The sequence below is a fragment of the Bicyclus anynana genome, chromosome 17 (assembly GCF_947172395.1).
Source record: "Bicyclus anynana chromosome 17, ilBicAnyn1.1, whole genome shotgun sequence".
Classification (NCBI taxonomy): Eukaryota; Metazoa; Arthropoda; class Insecta; order Lepidoptera; family Nymphalidae; genus Bicyclus; species Bicyclus anynana.
This window is the reverse complement of record NC_069099.1, coordinates 10141384-10159671: the sequence shown is the minus strand read 5'-3', so window position 1 is coordinate 10159671 and position 18288 is coordinate 10141384. Positions and strand designations below refer to the sequence as shown.

The 18288-nt window shown below is 36.1% G+C and overlaps 3 protein-coding genes across 3 annotated transcripts; 2 read left to right on the top strand and 1 right to left on the bottom strand.

Annotated features, from left to right (window-relative positions):
• Positions 1-858: 858 nt before the first annotated feature.
• LOC112054031 (eukaryotic translation initiation factor 2 subunit 2) lies at positions 859-2336 on the top strand. The gene has a single exon (XM_024093676.2). It carries the CDS (start codon positions 970-972, stop codon positions 1903-1905), a length of 936 nt encoding a protein of 311 aa, XP_023949444.1. The 5' UTR covers positions 859-969; the 3' UTR covers positions 1906-2336.
• A 994-nt stretch (positions 2337-3330) lies between these two features.
• On the bottom strand, positions 3331-5050 carry LOC112054026 (beta-ureidopropionase-like). The gene has a single exon (XM_024093670.2). The coding sequence runs from the start codon at positions 4792-4794 to the stop codon at positions 3601-3603; it is 1194 nt and encodes a 397-aa protein (XP_023949438.1). The 5' UTR covers positions 4795-5050; the 3' UTR covers positions 3331-3600.
• A 959-nt stretch (positions 5051-6009) lies between these two features.
• LOC112054027 (microfibrillar-associated protein 1) lies at positions 6010-15320 on the top strand. The gene is made up of 8 exons (XM_024093672.2): positions 6010-6266; positions 6627-6820; positions 7686-7897; positions 8340-8634; positions 11145-11269; positions 11902-12045; positions 12460-12556; positions 14041-15320. The coding sequence occupies exons 1-8, from the start codon at positions 6194-6196 to the stop codon at positions 14224-14226; spliced, it is 1326 nt and encodes a 441-aa protein (XP_023949440.1). The 5' UTR covers positions 6010-6193; the 3' UTR covers positions 14227-15320.
• The last annotated feature ends 2968 nt before the right edge of the window (positions 15321-18288 follow it).

The following is an 18288-nucleotide window of genomic DNA, read 5'->3' as shown; positions in this document are numbered from 1 at the left end:
AAAAAAGGGGTTGAAAGTTTATATGGAAATTAATTTATTGGTATAAAAAAATACCAAATAAAATAGGAGTTTGAATTTTTAAATTCAAACTCTACGACGGTGAAACAGTTAAAAGCTTATATTAATTTCCACGCGGACGAAGTCGCGGGCATCTTTTATTTTATCCTGGGTTTATTTGTAGCAACACACATTTTGCAAGGAAGATGCTCGCTCGTATTACCTGTGGTATCTATTATTTTGTGCCTGTGGTCAAACTAGCTGATGCAATATTTTGTTTTAGGCAGTTTTTTAACCAACATAAATAAAAAATATTTTTGTCACTCGTATACAACTATAGCTTCGGCTTCCAAACAAAATCAGGCAAATCGGTTTACACATTACAGGAAAAATTAGACTTAGAAACCATAAAAGCAATACATGCGCGCCAAACTTCGTATCATTATTCATTATAGGTTTTTGACTTTTTGTTTTAACCACAGACAAAGAACTTACCTAAGAAGAAACAAACGTACCTAGTTTTTATTATTAATTTTGACATTGTATCCAAAGGTGCTGCCATATTCCAACATTTACCACAAAGTATGTCAAAAATGCTGTTTCTTTCAAGGTTGTTTCCCATCTTATTTCATTGTCGCTAGTTAGTTATGGTAAATTTATAATTATTATGCATCATCAGTAATATATACAAATTACACGATTGCATTACGAATGTGTACAATAATCAAAAAGTGTACTTTATTATGAATAATAAAACAATGAACCTTCTGATAATGGAAATTCTAAGCATAATAGGCAACATTTTTTCGGTACAGATTAAATTACAAATTGTTCCTCATCCATAAATCTCGTTGGTCGTTGGTCTTTGATTGCCTTCTCTTCACTTGCCAATTGTATGTGATAACCAAAGATTTTATTCGACAGAGTTTTGGTGACTGGTTTCAAGCTTTGACTAATAAATAAAGCCCCAAAATGGATGAGGATTTGATATTTGACCCGTCACTAAAGAAGAAAAAGAAGAAGAAGACTGGTTTTGATTTAGACGCTGCGCTGGCTGGAGAGCAAGGCGAAACCACGAGTGCCGAGGCGCCTGCCGAATCCGGTGACGTCGACGTGCCCGAGGATGACAACCTCGACTTGGACAATTTCGGTAAAAAGAAGAAAAAGAAAAAGAAGACCTTCTTTAATTTAGATGAGTTAGAAAATGCTTTACCTGAGACTAAGGATGAGAAGCCCCCAGCTGAAGAACCCGAGCAGCAAGAAGAAGAAATGGTCGACGATTTAGATCTGGATATAGACTTCACTAGGAAGAAGAAAAAAAAGAAGAAAACCATAGACGAACTGGTGATGGAGGATGATTTGAAGAGCGAAGATCAAGAAAAGGAGGACGACATGCATGGCGATTGGGTCGGCAGCGATCGCGACTACTCATATGACGAACTTCTCGAACGCGTGTTTGACATCATGAGGGAAAAGAATCCCAGCATGGTGTCCGGCAAGAAGCAGAAGTTCATTATGCGACCACCCCAAGTGGTCAGAATTGGTACAAAGAAGACATCATTCGCAAATTTCACAGAAATTTGTAAAACACTTCACCGTCAGCCAAAACATTTATTAGACTTTTTGCTGGCAGAATTGGGTACAAGTGGCTCAGTAGATGGTAACAGCCAGCTCATCATTAAGGGCCGTTTCCAACAGAAACAAATAGAAAATGTTTTGAGAAGATACATTAAAGAGTATGTAACTTGTCACACCTGTCGCTCCCCTGACACTATTTTGCAAAAAGATACTCGGCTTTTCTTCCTTCAGTGCGAGACGTGTGGATCACGTTGCTCAGTGGCTAGTATCAAATCTGGTTTCCAGGCTGTCACAGGCAAACGAGCGGCTATGCGTGCTAAAGTGGCATAGATTAGTTTTTAGTGATATTCAATTTTACAAATTGAGGATGAGGGGTACATGCAGTGAATTTCCTATCTTACGTGGATGATGTGTAGATTGTGTAATATATAGTGTACATTACCTATTGTCCAGCCACTATTCAATGATGAAATTGCCCTTAATTTTCTGTAATGTTCATGTTGAGATAGAAATTTGTGTTTATATATTTTGTATTTTGTTTATCAATCAAAGTGATATACAACATACTCATTTTGATATGCAATTATATATCATTGTTAATTTACATTTTATAGATTCTATTTTTATTTTGTTTTATGGATCAATAGTTCTCAAATTACTACTTTGTAATAGAAATTCTGGATGTACCCTAAAATAACCCCTATATTTATGTATAGTTCACTAATGTAATATTCTCATTGATACACAATGTTTTTTAAAAAGTTGTTTCATTTCATCACCCTCATGATAAATTAAAAAACTTAGATGAGAAAGCAGTCCTTTGACAACTGGTTTTTTTTGTATAAAAAGTAGCTTGTACGTTGCTCAGAAAGCTCACTTTCACTAAAACTGAACTTTTATCATTTACTGAAAGTCTCATTAAAATCAATTCAACCGTTCCGAAGATTAATAGACTCTTGAAAAAACCAAGTTATTATTTAAACATATAATAGATATGAAATCAATAGAATATAATTTATTTATGTATTAATATAGTCTTTGCTTAAGACCAATTTACCCCAGGATCAGCTTTATATACATATGTATAGATTCATAGATCTACATACATCACTTATATGAATGAAGCCTACATGGGACCTAGTACATTGTGACTATTAATGATCTTGACTGCTTTGCAAGAAATTCATTTCATTAAGATTTATTATAAGAAATAAGTTCTGCATAATTAGAATGATTCTCAACCACTATACTAGTTCTATTGGAAAACTAAATTTCCATTTGTATTACTGTTCATATAAATAAATAATGTGTGAAAATCTCATGCACGCCACTGTTCTAGACTGACTATTTTGTCTAATTCCACTACATATTTGTACAGCCATAGAAAAATTATAAATAGTTCAACCCATAGATTTACGATTCGGTACAAGTACCTAATTCAACCACACTAAAAATTTTCAGAATTAGAAGGTACTCTTTACCTTTATGTTCATCATGATTCTGATCATTTACGATAATATTTGTAAATATATGTTGATAAATACAAAGATAACTGTTATAATACAATAATAATAAACTCTAAAAATACTGGATTGATTTGAAAAATTCTTTCATCAGAAAGCTACATTATCAGGGAGTAGCATGGGTTAATTGAATCACAAAATTCCCTTGGGAATGGGAACTACACAGGAAACCATAAAGTTATGTTAGTCATACATAAACAATTATGAGGGTTTCATTGTCAAAAGTGAACAGTAAACAGTAAAATATAGATTTATTAAAAATTTTTTTTTTTAAATATAGTAAAATACAACAATATAAAAATATGATTAGGACTTAAAGATATGATACACTGTTAAGCTATAAAAAATATTTTCTATATAGGTATTTACTGTGGTATTTACTTAGTATTTTGAACAATCTTAACTTTTTATTGATACCAAGAAAACAATATATTTCTTGAAAAATAATCATTACTAAAAATACAAAACAATTCAATAACTATTTAAAAACTTGATAAGGATTTTAAGGTAACATATTTCTTGTTGACACATTTGGACCAAATTTTTGTTGTTGCATTTTCATTTGATCAAAGTTTTTCGTTGATAAGCTATTTGCATACAAATCTAATCTTTGAGTCATTGTGAAACCCCATTTATCTTTTATTTGCCTGCACAAATTCAAGTCTAATTGTGCAATCAGTAATCCATCTTTAATCCTGGATAGACCTGGAGTTCTGCTTCCATCAGGCGCAGTTACATAGCTGGAGCCATAAAAGTGACCAAAATCTTTATGAGCTGGTTTCCCGTCCCCAGAAGTGAACTCATTAGGGAACTTCTCTGTGCCCACTCTGTTGATTGCACAAGTAAAGTAGCTGTTTGCAATAGCAGCATTGCGAGCTTCCACACCCCACAAATGCTCACTGAGGCCAGAAACGGTTGCAGATGGGTTAAAAACTATTTCTGCACCATTCAAACCAAACATTAACCAATTCAATGGATGATGTCTTCCGTAACAAATATTTATAGCAATTTTACCAAATTTGGTTCCAAACACAGGATGACCAGAATTACCTTCCAAGTAATATGTTGATTCATTGAAGTCACCTACTCTCGGTATATGGTTTTTCCTATGTTTTCCTATAACTTTACCACACTCATCTATAACAATAGCTGTGTTCCATATTGTATCTCCATGAGCATCATCTCTTTCCAAGATTGGTGATACTATTACCATTCCATGTTTTACAGCCAATGATTTCAGAAATTGTACACTCTCACCTTCAGTGGCAGATTCTGCGAATTCACACCACGGTAGCTTTTCTCTAGTACAAAAAAAGAAAGGCATACCCCAGGCCTCCTGCAAGCATACAATGTTAACACCCTCAGCAGCCGCAGTGTCTATTATATTACGAATTTTATTAAAAATCCCTTGTCTTTGTTCGTTGATAGGTTTATCAGTAGGAGTTGCAATCGAATTTTGAATTATACCCACTCGAACAATACGTGGACTTCTGCATTCTTCTTTTTGAGCTGGAAAATCGTATGCAGCAATTTCAAAATTGTTTTTTTCAGCATATTCGATGTTTTCCGTTTTGATTGCTAGTGAATGCTTATCTTTTCTGCCGTAATAAATTCTGTTGAACTCTTCTAAATCGGAATCTGATAAAGAACGCGATACTAAAGTATCTATACTTTCAAGTTCACTTGTAGATGTCATTGTATGCAATTTAGAATTTTAAAACAAAAAAATTAAAAAATTAAACAACAGCGTTTGACAAAATCGTTACACTAAATAACCATTTCTGATAAAAGTGAACAATACAATGATAACTTATTTTATACTTTTAATAACCATAATCCCTATTTCCACAAGTAGAGAGGGACAAAATAACAAGCAGAAAGCTGTGAAGGTTGATATTTTAAATTTTTAATGATAAACTGGTTAACCTTGTTTTGACATGACATATGATAAGGAAAAACAAAAAACCGGCCAAGTGCATGTCGGGCCACGCGCAGAGTAGGGTTCCGTAGATTAAGTTAGCACTTTATTCCCATATGTAATGCTAAAAATACCGATAACCATACCCCATGCCATGGGATAGACGATGAAAAATGTATGCTGACTTTGCATGTAAGGAAGGAACCCGATTTTTTTTATATTTTTAGACGAAATTAATATACATACTCATACTACATTTTATCTTTCTAGTTTTAACAAACTCTGAGTTATCTTACTGATAACTTTATCTTTTTAATAAACAACGGAATTACTATGCAATTTTCGATTACCAACTACGTTTTTTAAGTTGGTCGACTGTTACTCTTTAAATAGCGATTGCTTAAAATCCGTTAATGTTTTCCTTGTAATTTTATTATATATCCAACTTTTGTGATTTTTACGTATACCTAAATAACCGTTTAGCCGGTTGAGGGTGGAGACACTTGACTCTAACAAAAAATAGCTCTTTAATTAAAATCAATATTTTACAAACTGATCCCTAAATCGAAAAGTATTGGAAATAGACCGCTCATATCTTTTAAATAGCTATCCAACGATACCCCACGATATGAGATAAACGAGTAAAAAAAACTATCCCCACTTTAGGTACATATTAGTGAGGTACCAAAAAAATATTTTTCATAATTTTATTTTACGACTTCGTTCACATTTCAATGTACATAATCATGCCAATTTAATGCTTTCCAGTAGTAATAGTCTCTGCGCTAAGCCGCGGACGGACTTGTGGACTACGGAACCCTGAAAAGGTACTTGGTTTGGTGATGTTAGACTCTTTGGTACGGTGAGTTGTTTATGTAATCTATCAGTAATCTGTGGTGCAAGTTATATCCATACCCTATATATTAATTTACTCTTTGGTTATATCTCCGTCATCTGTTCTGTGCTGTGAATTGTGATGACTGCTTTTGCTGTTTATTTTCGTCTGAGTGTTTTGAGTCTGTGTTTTGTAATTTTTAATGAATGATATACGTATTTCTCATTTAGAATTAAACCAAAATAAACTAAGTAAATAAAAATAAGTTAGGAATTTCATCACTTAATGCGGTAAAGGTAATGATCATATAAAGTTAATACTGCTTTGAACACAGCGTTCAAAATGAATGCCTTGCCAGCGCAACCTATTGGGATACAAAGCACAGCAGGTGCTGTGCCTATTCGAAATGAAAAAGGTAAGGTCAATATTGAAACTATATTTTATAAAAAGTAGTTAAATCATATCCCAGAGCCGAAGCCTTACAGGTTAACCAGTGCAACAACTGGACAGTTTGTCACTGATTACTGAACGATATAATAAATATTTTTTGTTTTATTTTTTTTAAAATAATATTTGTCATATTTTTTATAATATGACCAATATTTCCGTTCCCCTCCAACTAGTCGGGAAAGACTGTATTATGAGTACACAACAACAATAGATCAACGAGGCGGGGATGTAACCACCACCCCATGGTGATGAGTCCAACCGCTCTTACCAGTGAGCTATTGAGGCTTTTGTATTGTATGTCATTGTAACATACTGTAATTTTCAGGTGAGATTTCTATGCAAAAAGTAAAAGTTCAGCGATACATATCAGGCAAGAAACCGGATTATGCTCAAGGGGTATCATCATCTGAGGAATCTGATGCTGAAGATTTCATAGAACAGCAAAGGCCAGAGAGGAGACATCAGATAGCACAAATAATTACCAGAAAAGAGGAAGTGCCAAGTGATTCAGAGACAGAAGTAATTTTTTCAAACATTTTTTTTTATCATACACTTGATTTTTTCAATAAATATGGCAATATTCAAATTCAAAATTCGTTTATTTTATAGGCTTAGTTGACAGGCTTTTGATATTCAAAAGTGCCTTTCAAACAGTTAGACCATTAATTGTATTTGTAGATAAGGCAAGTCATTTGATCAGATTTAAGTAATTTGATCGGATTATGGTCCAAAGACTGATGTCCGATAGACAAAGAAACAAGAGAGAAAAAAAAAAGATAAGGCAAAATAGATGATTGGTCTGTCTATTCTGCCTTCCCAGTGAGAGTGTCTGTTGAGAGCTAGCAAAACACTCAAGAATTGCCACGTGTAAACCAAAAATTAGTTTTTTTTTGCTTTGCATTTCAGAGGACGCTTAAAAAGTCAAAATTCATTAATTTTTTTGCTTAGGCTTAGTTTACAAGCACTTTTGAAAGGTCAAGATTATATCATAATTTAATTAAATCGAATGGTGGTAATAATAGTCGAAAACTTAAAATTAAAGTTACAAGGGTTCACGCCTTGGTCTGAGAAGAGCCCACAGCAAACTCAACCAAGGTTTTTTTTTACTGCTGGACATAGGCCTTCTTCTTCTTCCTATTGGGCTGTATCCACACTTAGCCACGTTATTGGTCATTGTGTGTGGGTCCACTGTAGGTCCCTGCTGGATTCACTTCATCCAGCTGAGCTTGCTCCAGCTTAGCAGGCTGCCCATGTCGCTGTTAGCCTCATCAACTGTCGCTTAAGAACCAATGTAGGTTGCTCTTTGTTCCTGTACATAGGCCTGTATATAGCAAGGACAATTATATGGACAACCTTTTAATTGCATATATACCATTATTTACAGGTTGATGATCCCCGCCTGCGCCGTTTGCGTGATGCAGCACATTCACCTCAGCGTCGCGCTGAGCACAAGCCGGAGATCATTGATGCTGAACCAGAGCCAGAATCTGAATCCAGCGAGGATGAAGCCAAGCATAGCTCTGAAAGTGAGGATGACTTGGACGAAGAAGAAATTGAGAGACGCAGGCAGGCTGTCAAGGCTAAACTTGCTGCTAGGTTAGTAAATGGCAGCAATTTAGAAAGCGTTTTGGTGGAAATGGAATATTGTATCATCTATCTAGAATTATTAATATTAGAATAGCCGTTTCTCATACTTACATACATATACATATTAGCATTAATTATTTTGTATGCAAATGCATTTTTAGCAAATAAAACAAATTATCTCAAATGTATCAAGCCAGAGTTTTAGTAAGAATAATGAACAACAATGTTTTTTTGATTATTTTAATAAGTGCATTGAACTTCTGCCTAAGATTTAACAATGGCACAGAGTGCATAATTGACTACTTGATAACTGATTTGTCTTTCTGTCCTTATTGAGGAAAGCCTGCAAAGTGACTCTTCTTTGGTCTTGTAGTGCCCATCCAAATGCATCAGGTCTGCTTTTTTTAATTATAGTGAATGTTAGTATGCCACATTTAAAAATACATTACAGGGAGGCAGAAAAGGAAGTTCTTGGTAGAGATGATGATGAGGAAATGTTAGACGGTGACAAAGAAGAGAGTGGATCATCAGACACTGAATACACAGATAGTGAGGAAGACACAGGGCCAAGAGTCAAGCCTGTGTTTGTAAGAGCTTCAGAGAGAATGACTGTAGCAGAAAGAGAGCGCAAAATGAAGCAACAGAAAAAAGAAGAGTCAGATGCGAGAAAGGAAAAGGAGGAGAAGAGGAGAGAAGCTCTGAAGTTAGTTGAAGAGACAATTCGTTCTGAACAGAGAAATACACAGGTTAGTGATAAAAATAATAAAAAAATTAAAATGAAAATAGCCTTTATTTTTATTAACCGACTTCAAAAAGGAGGAGGTTCTCAATTCGGTCGGTATTTTTTTTTTTTTTTTTTTATGTATGTACACCGATTACTCAAAGACGCCTTTGGTCCCATTGCCATCATGTCAAGATCTGATGGTGGAATCGAAAATTATATGGGTGTCTAGTATGTTCGTATACTTTTCCATTTAGTACTTTTAAGCACTATAATTTCATGAAGGTTTAAAGTCGATCTGATGATGGAGCCATAAAACAGACGAGGGAACTCCTTGGTGATTCACAGCAGTTACCTTGTGTTTGGGCTTGATTAATTTGTATTAATGAGAACTTTCCACATAGATAGGTTGTGACTGTCATTTAGGGGTTTGGTGATGAAGACCAAGGACAATTAAGGGAACTCCTTAACAGTTTACAGTAACTACCTTGTGTTTGGCCTTGATTAATTCGTATTGCTGAGAACTTTCTACCTATATGAGTTGTGTCTGTTATTAGGGGTCTGATGATGAAGATCAAGGTCAATTAAGGGAACTCCTTAACGGTTTACGGTAGCTACCTTGTGCTTGGGCTTGATTAATTTGTATTGCTGAGAATTTTGTACCAAGATGGGTTGTGACTGTCATTAGGGGTCTGATGTATTCGTTTGAGATGAAATTTTACACTAACAATGGAAAAATAATAAAAATTTTAATAAAAAAAATACAACCGACTTCAAAACCTAAAAACGTACCCGCTAAACTAAAAAGCGAAAAATAACATCATAATATGTTCTACCTGCTGATCAGTATGAAGGCGGTGCTTAGCCGGTGTTGTCTTAATTAAAGCCATTTCTGACAGGACCATATGAAACAACACTGTCTGCAAAATCTAAATCTATAAGATATTCTCACATGGCTTGAATTAATACATCACCGGCTTAGCACCGCCTTCATACTGATCAGCAGGTAGAACATATTATGATGTTATTTTTCGCTTTTTAGTTTAGCGGGTACGTTTTTAGGTTTTGAAGTCGGTTGTATTTTTTTTATTAAAATTTTTATGACTGTTGATTACATATATTATACTTAATACTATTTCTTAATTTCTATTACACCAGATCAGTTAGGTTGACCTTCGACATCAGCCTCCAGACTTTGCCACTCTGCTCGGTCTTTAGCTTTCTTCACCATTTTTTTTTTTTTTTTTATTCTTTACAATTTAGCCCTTGACTACAATCTCACCTGATGGTAAGTGATGATGCAGTCTAAGATGGAAGCGGGCTAACTTTTTAGGAGGAGGATGAAAATCCACACCCCTTTTCGGTTTCCACACGACATCGTACCGGAACGCTAAATCGCTTGGCGGTAAGTCTTTTATCGGTAGGGTGGTAACTAGCCACGGCCGAAGCCTCCCACCAGCCAGACCTGGATCAATTAAGAAGATCTCAATCGGCCCAGCCGGGGATCGAACCCAGGACCTCCGTTTTGTAAATCCACCGCGCATACCACTGCACTACGAAGGCCGTCGAATCCATATAATACCATCCTAAAAGGCAGGTCGTCTTCCCATCTTTTGTGTGGTTGTCCTTGCCTCGTTTTCCCATATCTGGGGTACTATTGTATGACCTTTTTGGACCATTTTTCTTTTGACGATCTGACCGCATAAAAAGAACATCAAAAAGATAGAAGAGATAAGTCAAAAAGATCATATTAAGTATCAGAAACCTTAAGAAAAAAAACGTGTTTCAACAGTTTGGTGATAAATAGTCATTAATTTATTTCCTGACACCTTCACATATTATAAAACAAAGTCCTCCGCCGTGTCTGTCTGTTCATAGTAAAAAATAGAGATGCGCCGAGTAACACTTTTGCCGAGTAACGACGAGTACCGAGTTTTAACCGAGGTTAAATTTTTTTTTAACCGAGTACTCGGCCGAGTAACTCGGTTCAATCAAATTCCCATTGCACGCGCGTAAACAAGTATTAATTCAATTCAAAATTGTTTTTTTCAAGTAGGCTTAGTTTTCAAGCACTTTTGAAACGTCAAGGTTGACTATTTGTAGTGACTCTACCATCATCTTAGAAGGCGCTGTCTCCTGTTGAGAAGAGCGACGGGGTAACTCAACAGTTGCTCTTTTAAATCTTTCATTTTAATTCTATTTAAATTTAATTGAGATTTTCAAAGATTTCCTAAATTACTAATAAATACTTTTTGATTAACACTGTTGTTTAATTATATGTATCTAAATAATGCTTTTCTTAAACAAGGTATACTCGGCATTCACCGACCGAGTTATTCGGCCGAGTACGAGTACTCGGCCCATCTCTAGTAAAAAACTTGGTTGCTAACCATGGGCCTCATTAGAAGGCTGAAAGTCACTCAGTGGGCGATGGAGCGAGTCCATACAAGAGGCCTATGTCTAGCAGTGGACGTCTGACTGATAATGATGGATGATGATGATGACTGGAAGCTGTACAAATTATTCTGTTTCCAGTCGGAACACAAGGAAGGCAACATTAATGACGTGTGCACAGACGACGAGAATGACGAGTTGGAATACGAGGCGTGGAAGCTTCGCGAAATGAAACGTATCAAACGAGACAAAGAAGAAAGGGAGGCGTAAGTTGTATTATTTTATCAATATTATATTATTATATTAGTGATTCTTAAAATGCACACAATATACTCAGAGGCACAATTATTCGCCCACTTTAATATACTCGCTTCATATTAAAGAGGGCGGATAATTGTGCCTCTGATTATATTGTGTGCATTTTAAGAAATTAAATATCACATGTCTCAAATGGTGAAGGAAAACATCGTGAGGAAACCTGCATACCAGAGAATTTTTTAATTATCTGTGTGTGTGAAGTCTGCCAATTCGCATTATGCCAGCGTGGCAGACTATTGGCGTGACCCCTCTCATTCTGAGAGGAGATTCGAGCTCAACAGTGAGCCGAATGTGGGTTGATTACGTAACATCCATAGCAGACTGGCAGACAGACAGCTAAAATCAAAATTAAAATAGATAGTCAAGATGTAGCTTTTTAATTGTAAAGATTTTTAAATTTACTTAATTTTGGTTAACTGTTTTTGAGTTTAATAGTAACATAATCATAATTCACGAATACTGTAGTAAGTAGTTTTTTTGTATTCGGAGCGGCTACGACATCGTCTACTTCCGTGAGCTCTATCTGCCCATTATTGTTTAATCTGTGCATCGTCATTCATATTTTTTTTCTGTTCCACAGTATGGAAAAGGAGCTATTGAACATAGAACGCATGCGCAACATGACAGAAGAGGAGAGACGCATCGAGCAGCGCCTCAACCCCAAGCTCATCACCAACAAGTCCATGAAAGGCAAATACAAGTTCCTGCAAAAGTATTATCACAGGTAAGCTCATTATTCCTTTATGTTATAACTAGCGGACCCGGTCAAGCTTCGCTCTGACTAATGTGCGCTTCTTCCCTACCCTTCTCTACTTCCACCCTACCCTACCCCTAACCTACCCTACTGCTATCCTACCCACAGATATAAGAGGTAACTAGATTTATAAAGTGTCAATTTTTTTGTATTGAAACCAGCGTACGCTTGCGTTGTTCCGCATACCCGGGTGTACGCGGGCCACGAGCGTTGTTTGTTCTGTGATCCTACCTCTACTCTACCCCTACCCTACCCTTATCCCTTAAGAAGTAGGGTAGGGTAGGGTAGGGTATGATAAAATAATTCTGATGACTATTTCATTTATAGGGTAAGCCAGTTTGTTTATATAAATTGATTATGATTATTTCGTGTTAATATTTGCAGAGGCGCGTATTATTTGGACAAAGAAGAGGATGTTTTCAAGCAAGATTTCTCTGGACCAACATTGGATGATCACTTTGACAAGACTGTTTTACCAAAGGTTTGTTGCATGATTTATATACAGTTAGAAGACTCAGAACTGAAAAACTCAGGCATGGGGCATGTGTTTTTACTGCTAAAAGGAGCCCTTTCACCTTGGCTCCCACTTTCTGAAATATATCTATTCCCATCAGCGACAGTATTGAGCTCTTGGGTGTTAAGATCTCATCCAATCTCAATTTTGGGGAATGCATTGAGAGTAAGGCTAAGACAGCAGCTAAAAAATTAGTCATCATTAATAAGGTTAAGCGGTATTTCTCTTCTAAACAGCTTCTTACCCTATATCAAGCACAGGTTCGAACAAGCATGGAATACCTTTTTTTTTTTATATTCTTTACAAGTTAGCCCTTGACTACAATCATACCTGATGGTAAGTGATGATGCAGTCTAAGATGGAAGCGAGCTAACTTGTTAGGAGGAGGATCAAAATCCACACCCCTTTCGGTTTCTACACGGCATCGTACCGTGCCGGTAGGGTGGTAACTAGCCACGGCCGAAGCCGTCCCACCAGCCAAAAACTGCAGTCACCTATGGGATGGGTCTGCTTAATATCAGCAAGTATGACTTGACAAATTGTCATTTGAATCATTAAATACTTAATAAATAATTTGCATACCAAATTGGCAAGATACATTTACCATCTACATCTACCGACCACCTGTATAAATAATGCATGTATCTGCAAATAAATAAATTGATTGATTGACTCAGTTGATCGTTGCGCTAGACGTAACATTGGTGTTAAATCTCTGACTGGAAAGAACCTGCAAAGTCTTCAACACCGACGTAACGTTGCCTGTCTTTCGGTTTTTTACCGAATATATTTCGGAGAGTGCTCAAACGATCTTTTTAATCTAGTCCCTCCATCCCCATTCTACCACAGAACAGCGAGACACCGTGCAAATTGGCATCCTTTTGTTGTCGATGTCCAGTCGACTCGCCCAAAAGTTTTGCATTGACGTTTCTAATAAGAACAGTGATCATGTGGAATACACTTTCGGCTTCTGTGTTTCCTAACACTAATGATTTGTGCACCTTCAAGACTCGCGCGCGTCGAAAATGCCTATTCACTGAATATAAACCCTTGAATGACACTTGGCATGCTCAGACCAATTATAGAAGGACCAGTATCGCATCTATATTCACAAACGAAATTTTCTGTCATTTTCAAAGGAAAACGAGCTTAGATTTGGTATATATCTTTTACTAAACTATAAGTTTTTGCCCGTTTATTACATTATTCAACTACACAAAAAGGTATTTTTACGGAGCTCTTTAACCGACGAACACGATTACAACTATTTAACATCGATTCTATAGAGACAGTTTTTATAATCGCATTAGATCGTTGATCATATACTTTGACAGAAAATTAACGTATAGCGAGGCAGGTCCTATACAATAGTTGGTCTGAGTTGGCATGACATTGACAAGCGATGTACGAGGCGAGTGTCTAACTGAGCTATATAATCCTGTTGTTCGCAGGTGATGCAAGTGAAGAAGTTCGGTCGCTCGGGCCGCACGAAGTACACGCACCTGGTGGACCAGGACACCACGGAGTTCGACTCCGCGTGGAGCAACGAGAGCTCGGCCGCCAGGCTCGCCAACTTCCGCGGCGGCATGAAGCAGGTGTTCGACAAGCCCACCGCCAAGCGGAAACACACCGTGTAGACTGTACACTATACAGGGTGATTCTTTTTCTAGTTCGCAAATTTCTATTGGTTCATTTTCATTAATAGTCTGTATTTTTTTATAAAATTTTTTGTTTTGGAGTTCTGGAAATTGAAAAAATACGTTACAAATAATAGCAGCGGTTCCGTATCGTGACGTCATACGCACTTTTTACTAAAACAATCATTATTACATTTTCAAGCGATGTTTTATCTGACTTCAAAAAAAGGAGGAGGCTCTCAATTCGACGCGTATGCTTTTTTATCAATGTTTGTTACCTAATAACTTAGTCATTTATTAACCAATTTTAAAAATTCTTTTTTTTGTTTAAAAGAGTATACCTACTTCCAGATTGGTCCCATTTCATTTTCATGAAAATAAATTTTTGACTCCAAAAATAACAAAATAATGGACACATTGTTTTCAAACGCCACCGCCACGGCCGCCGTGAAAACAACGAGCACAGCGACCTTACAGCTAATCATTCTGTGTATAGTCTGATGCAATCATTTTGACGTATCCGAACGTCGTGCGTTAAGATGTGCAATACAATATTTATTATGCTCATATTTTAGGTGCCCCGGTAACGCAGGGGCGCGGCGGTAGGTGATTTTAGTATAACCTGCGTGAAAGGTCACCCGCAACTTATTTCGGAGACGTCATAAAGATTGCATTCGACTTTACCTACTGGTAAATATCTTCGGTAAACTTAAAAAAACTTGGGTATTTTTTAGTTTATAGACAAAATACGTGTCTATTGAATTTCGTTCCTTTGCAACCACAGATTAACTAAAAAAATAATATGTAGTATTTTTTTATAGTTTACTACTTATATTAATTTACGTAATTGTTGTTAGTGTTAAATTTTGAAATACAAATTAAGAAAAAATTTTGTATAGGCGAATGTTAAGGAGACGCGTGACGATTGGGTTTTTTATGATTTACCGGCTTCACCACGCTCTAAAGACTCGTTTTGGAATCTGGATCATTCTTTATTCTGTGTTTGCAACATAGAATTTTGCGCACTCGAAAAGCTTCTTACTTTATACTGTATTGAGTATGTTTAAATTAATAAATATCAATTACTTAAATTACATTTTGTTAATTAATTCACTTGGCATTCATAATCATTATCAGCCGACTTAGTTAGGCTATGGAGAATTTCATAGTACTAAGAAAATATAGTTCGAAGAGCCGATGGCCGTTGGGGTCCCAAGGTGCTGGAATGGCGACCCCGCACTAAATAGCGCAGTGTTGGTTGACCCCCCACCAGGTGGACTGACGACATCAAGCGAGTCGCAGGTATTCGCTGGACGCAGATGGCTCAGTATCGTGATGTTTGGAAGTCTTTACAAAAGGCTCATGTCCTGCAGTGGACGTCCATTGGCTGATATGATGATGATGATGGAAGTTAATCAACATTATTTACGTTTGTAAGATATAGATAGATCTTTTTATTCAACGTCAACGACATGTTATTTCTTTGGCTGCTATAACAAATGATGTTATATGACGATACGCTGCATTACTGGTACCTACGCTAAATCGATTGGCTGTAGGTATACGTTTATGCCGGTATGAAGGTAACTAAACCTGCTATCACATCAGCCTTAGGCAATGCAGAAAATAACGACATTGACCCGAGCTGAGGATCGAACCCTGAAAATCTGACGAGAAACCACGAGGAAACCACGTGACTTTGTTTACATTTATTATAATACCTAAACATTCCGAGTTAATTCATATTATGTAGAGGTAAAGTTTGTGAGGTTGTTTGTTTGTTGTTTTATGTTTTATCCCTGTACTCACACATGAGAACGTAAAGTACGCGGGTGAAATCTTGATTTCATCTGTTCAGCAAATATTTCGGAACCCATATAACTTAAACAGTATAGTCAGGATTAATTCGAACAGAAGCTAATCTAAGAAAAGAGAAGCTAATCTCGAGAAAATTGTAGGCGATAGATAGGTATACGTATTTAAGTTGTACGGACTACGCTAATAAAATTCGCTTAATTTTCTTCAGTTTAAAATTTTCTAGCGACAAGTCTCGTAACCCGATAAGTACTGCAATTAATCTTGTTTTATGCGGAGATAACTTAAAACTTTAAAGTTTTCATATTCTTGTTTCGAAGGCTCACTGTTTTCGCGACGGAAAAGTTTTTATACTTCCACTTAAAGCGAATAAAAGAGAAGCTAATCTCGAGAAAATTCTTGGCGATAATAGGAAACTGGATGCATTATGTAAAGTGGTTAGGGTAGATACGTTAGATGGACTTGTACTCATAACTATGGATCACGATCTAGATCTGAAAGCAGACTTTAACAGTTGGAAGGACTTCTACCGTTAACTTACACGGAACTTTTAAGGAAAAGGACTTAGGTACTCTAAATATACAAGTCCTTAACTAAAGGTCGTAGAATCCGTAATGTAAATAAATATACTAAGACGGCTAAATAAATTGGTATAGTAGACCATTTTATTGCCGTCTACCATATTCCAGGCAATATTGGAGTGTTGCCAGATTTTGGCGACAATCTAAGTAATCTCTGTGTGAGTGCGGACTGTTTTACCAGAAATTAACGTATTTTTATCGTTGGTTGACCGTAAACAATAAATATCATATTTTCTTGTAGTAAGATTTTTTGTTGTACGCGAATTCACTTGGTCCCATTTTCCAGTAATATACTTAACTACTATTTTATTTCTGATCTAAGTAACTAACAAATGACGATTAACCATTCATTTCGCATTTCCAAATTCATTGCATGCACTGTATGCCCGTCATTTTCATCTTGATGATGTCATTTTCATTTATCTTCCTTATTATCCCTCGCTACCTTTGCGCTATAAATTGCATAGTTTTGATTGGAGCTCTCTGCACCCTCGTCTCTTAGAAATGATGCAACTACTCGTAATTCGTGCTAGTATTTTCTCAGGACATGCGTACTTAACTATTTGTAATTCTGGTGCTGATGGATTCTTCAGTTTCAACCCAAAAAAGTCGTAAATAAGGGTGAGGGGTTAGCCGAAAGTGTCACACAAGACCCATTTGCATCTTACCCGTAGTTTGAAGAATTTTACCAATATCAAACAAGCTACTGCATTCAGTAAAGTTACAGCGCTATGACATCGTTGGTTTCCGTGGAAACTTCGTTGTTAGCGACATTTTACTTTTGGCATACCATAGAAATAAAGTTCATATTCGAATAAAACTTGGTAAGAGGCGAATATTTCATCGACGAGTATAAAATAGCGGAATCACACACAAGGACAGGCCAAGTCAGACGTGATGTAAATTAGATGTCGTAAAATTGAGGTTTCTAATCAAGCTGGTAAGCTATTATGACAGACAGAGAAGATCCAGGTCTACAATGGCAATGCAATTTAGAAATTCTTCGAAGGTACGAGTATATTAACTATACTACAGCCTATCTTGATGAGTACTGTTTACCAACAAAGAAATTAGAAATGAAGGTAGAAAACGCATGTCATTTCATAACTTGTTTATTTTAAATTATGTATGGTTTGTTAATAAAATGTTATATAAATTATATTAACCATATCTAATCGTTCTAAGCTTATTAATCAAATTTATTTTTATTAATTTATGAACAAGATAATTATAATTATTATTCGGCGTGAAATGACTAGTGATTTAAACCCTCATTTTTAATTTGTTTGTTGGTAAACAGTACTCAAGAAAGGCTGTAGTATAGGCGCGTATTAAAGTAATAACTTAGGCATCTAGTTAACTAAACTTTACATTTACATTTACTTTACATTTTATTCGTCTAGCGATAAAATACACATTCAGACTATTACACGTATAAAACAAGTCCCATAAAGCTACGTACATACGTAATTTGAACTATTAAAATAATCTGAAGCGCGCGGCCGCTGGGCCTGCGAACTCTGTGAAATAAAAGTTTTAAAACCGTTACAGTGAGCGGCGGGCGGATAATAAAAGTTTCAGCCCCACAACGGCTCTTATGAAATGTTTTAGGGAAACAGAAACGCTGCGTTTTATAGCTATTTTGATGGCACTTTATCAAGTTGCC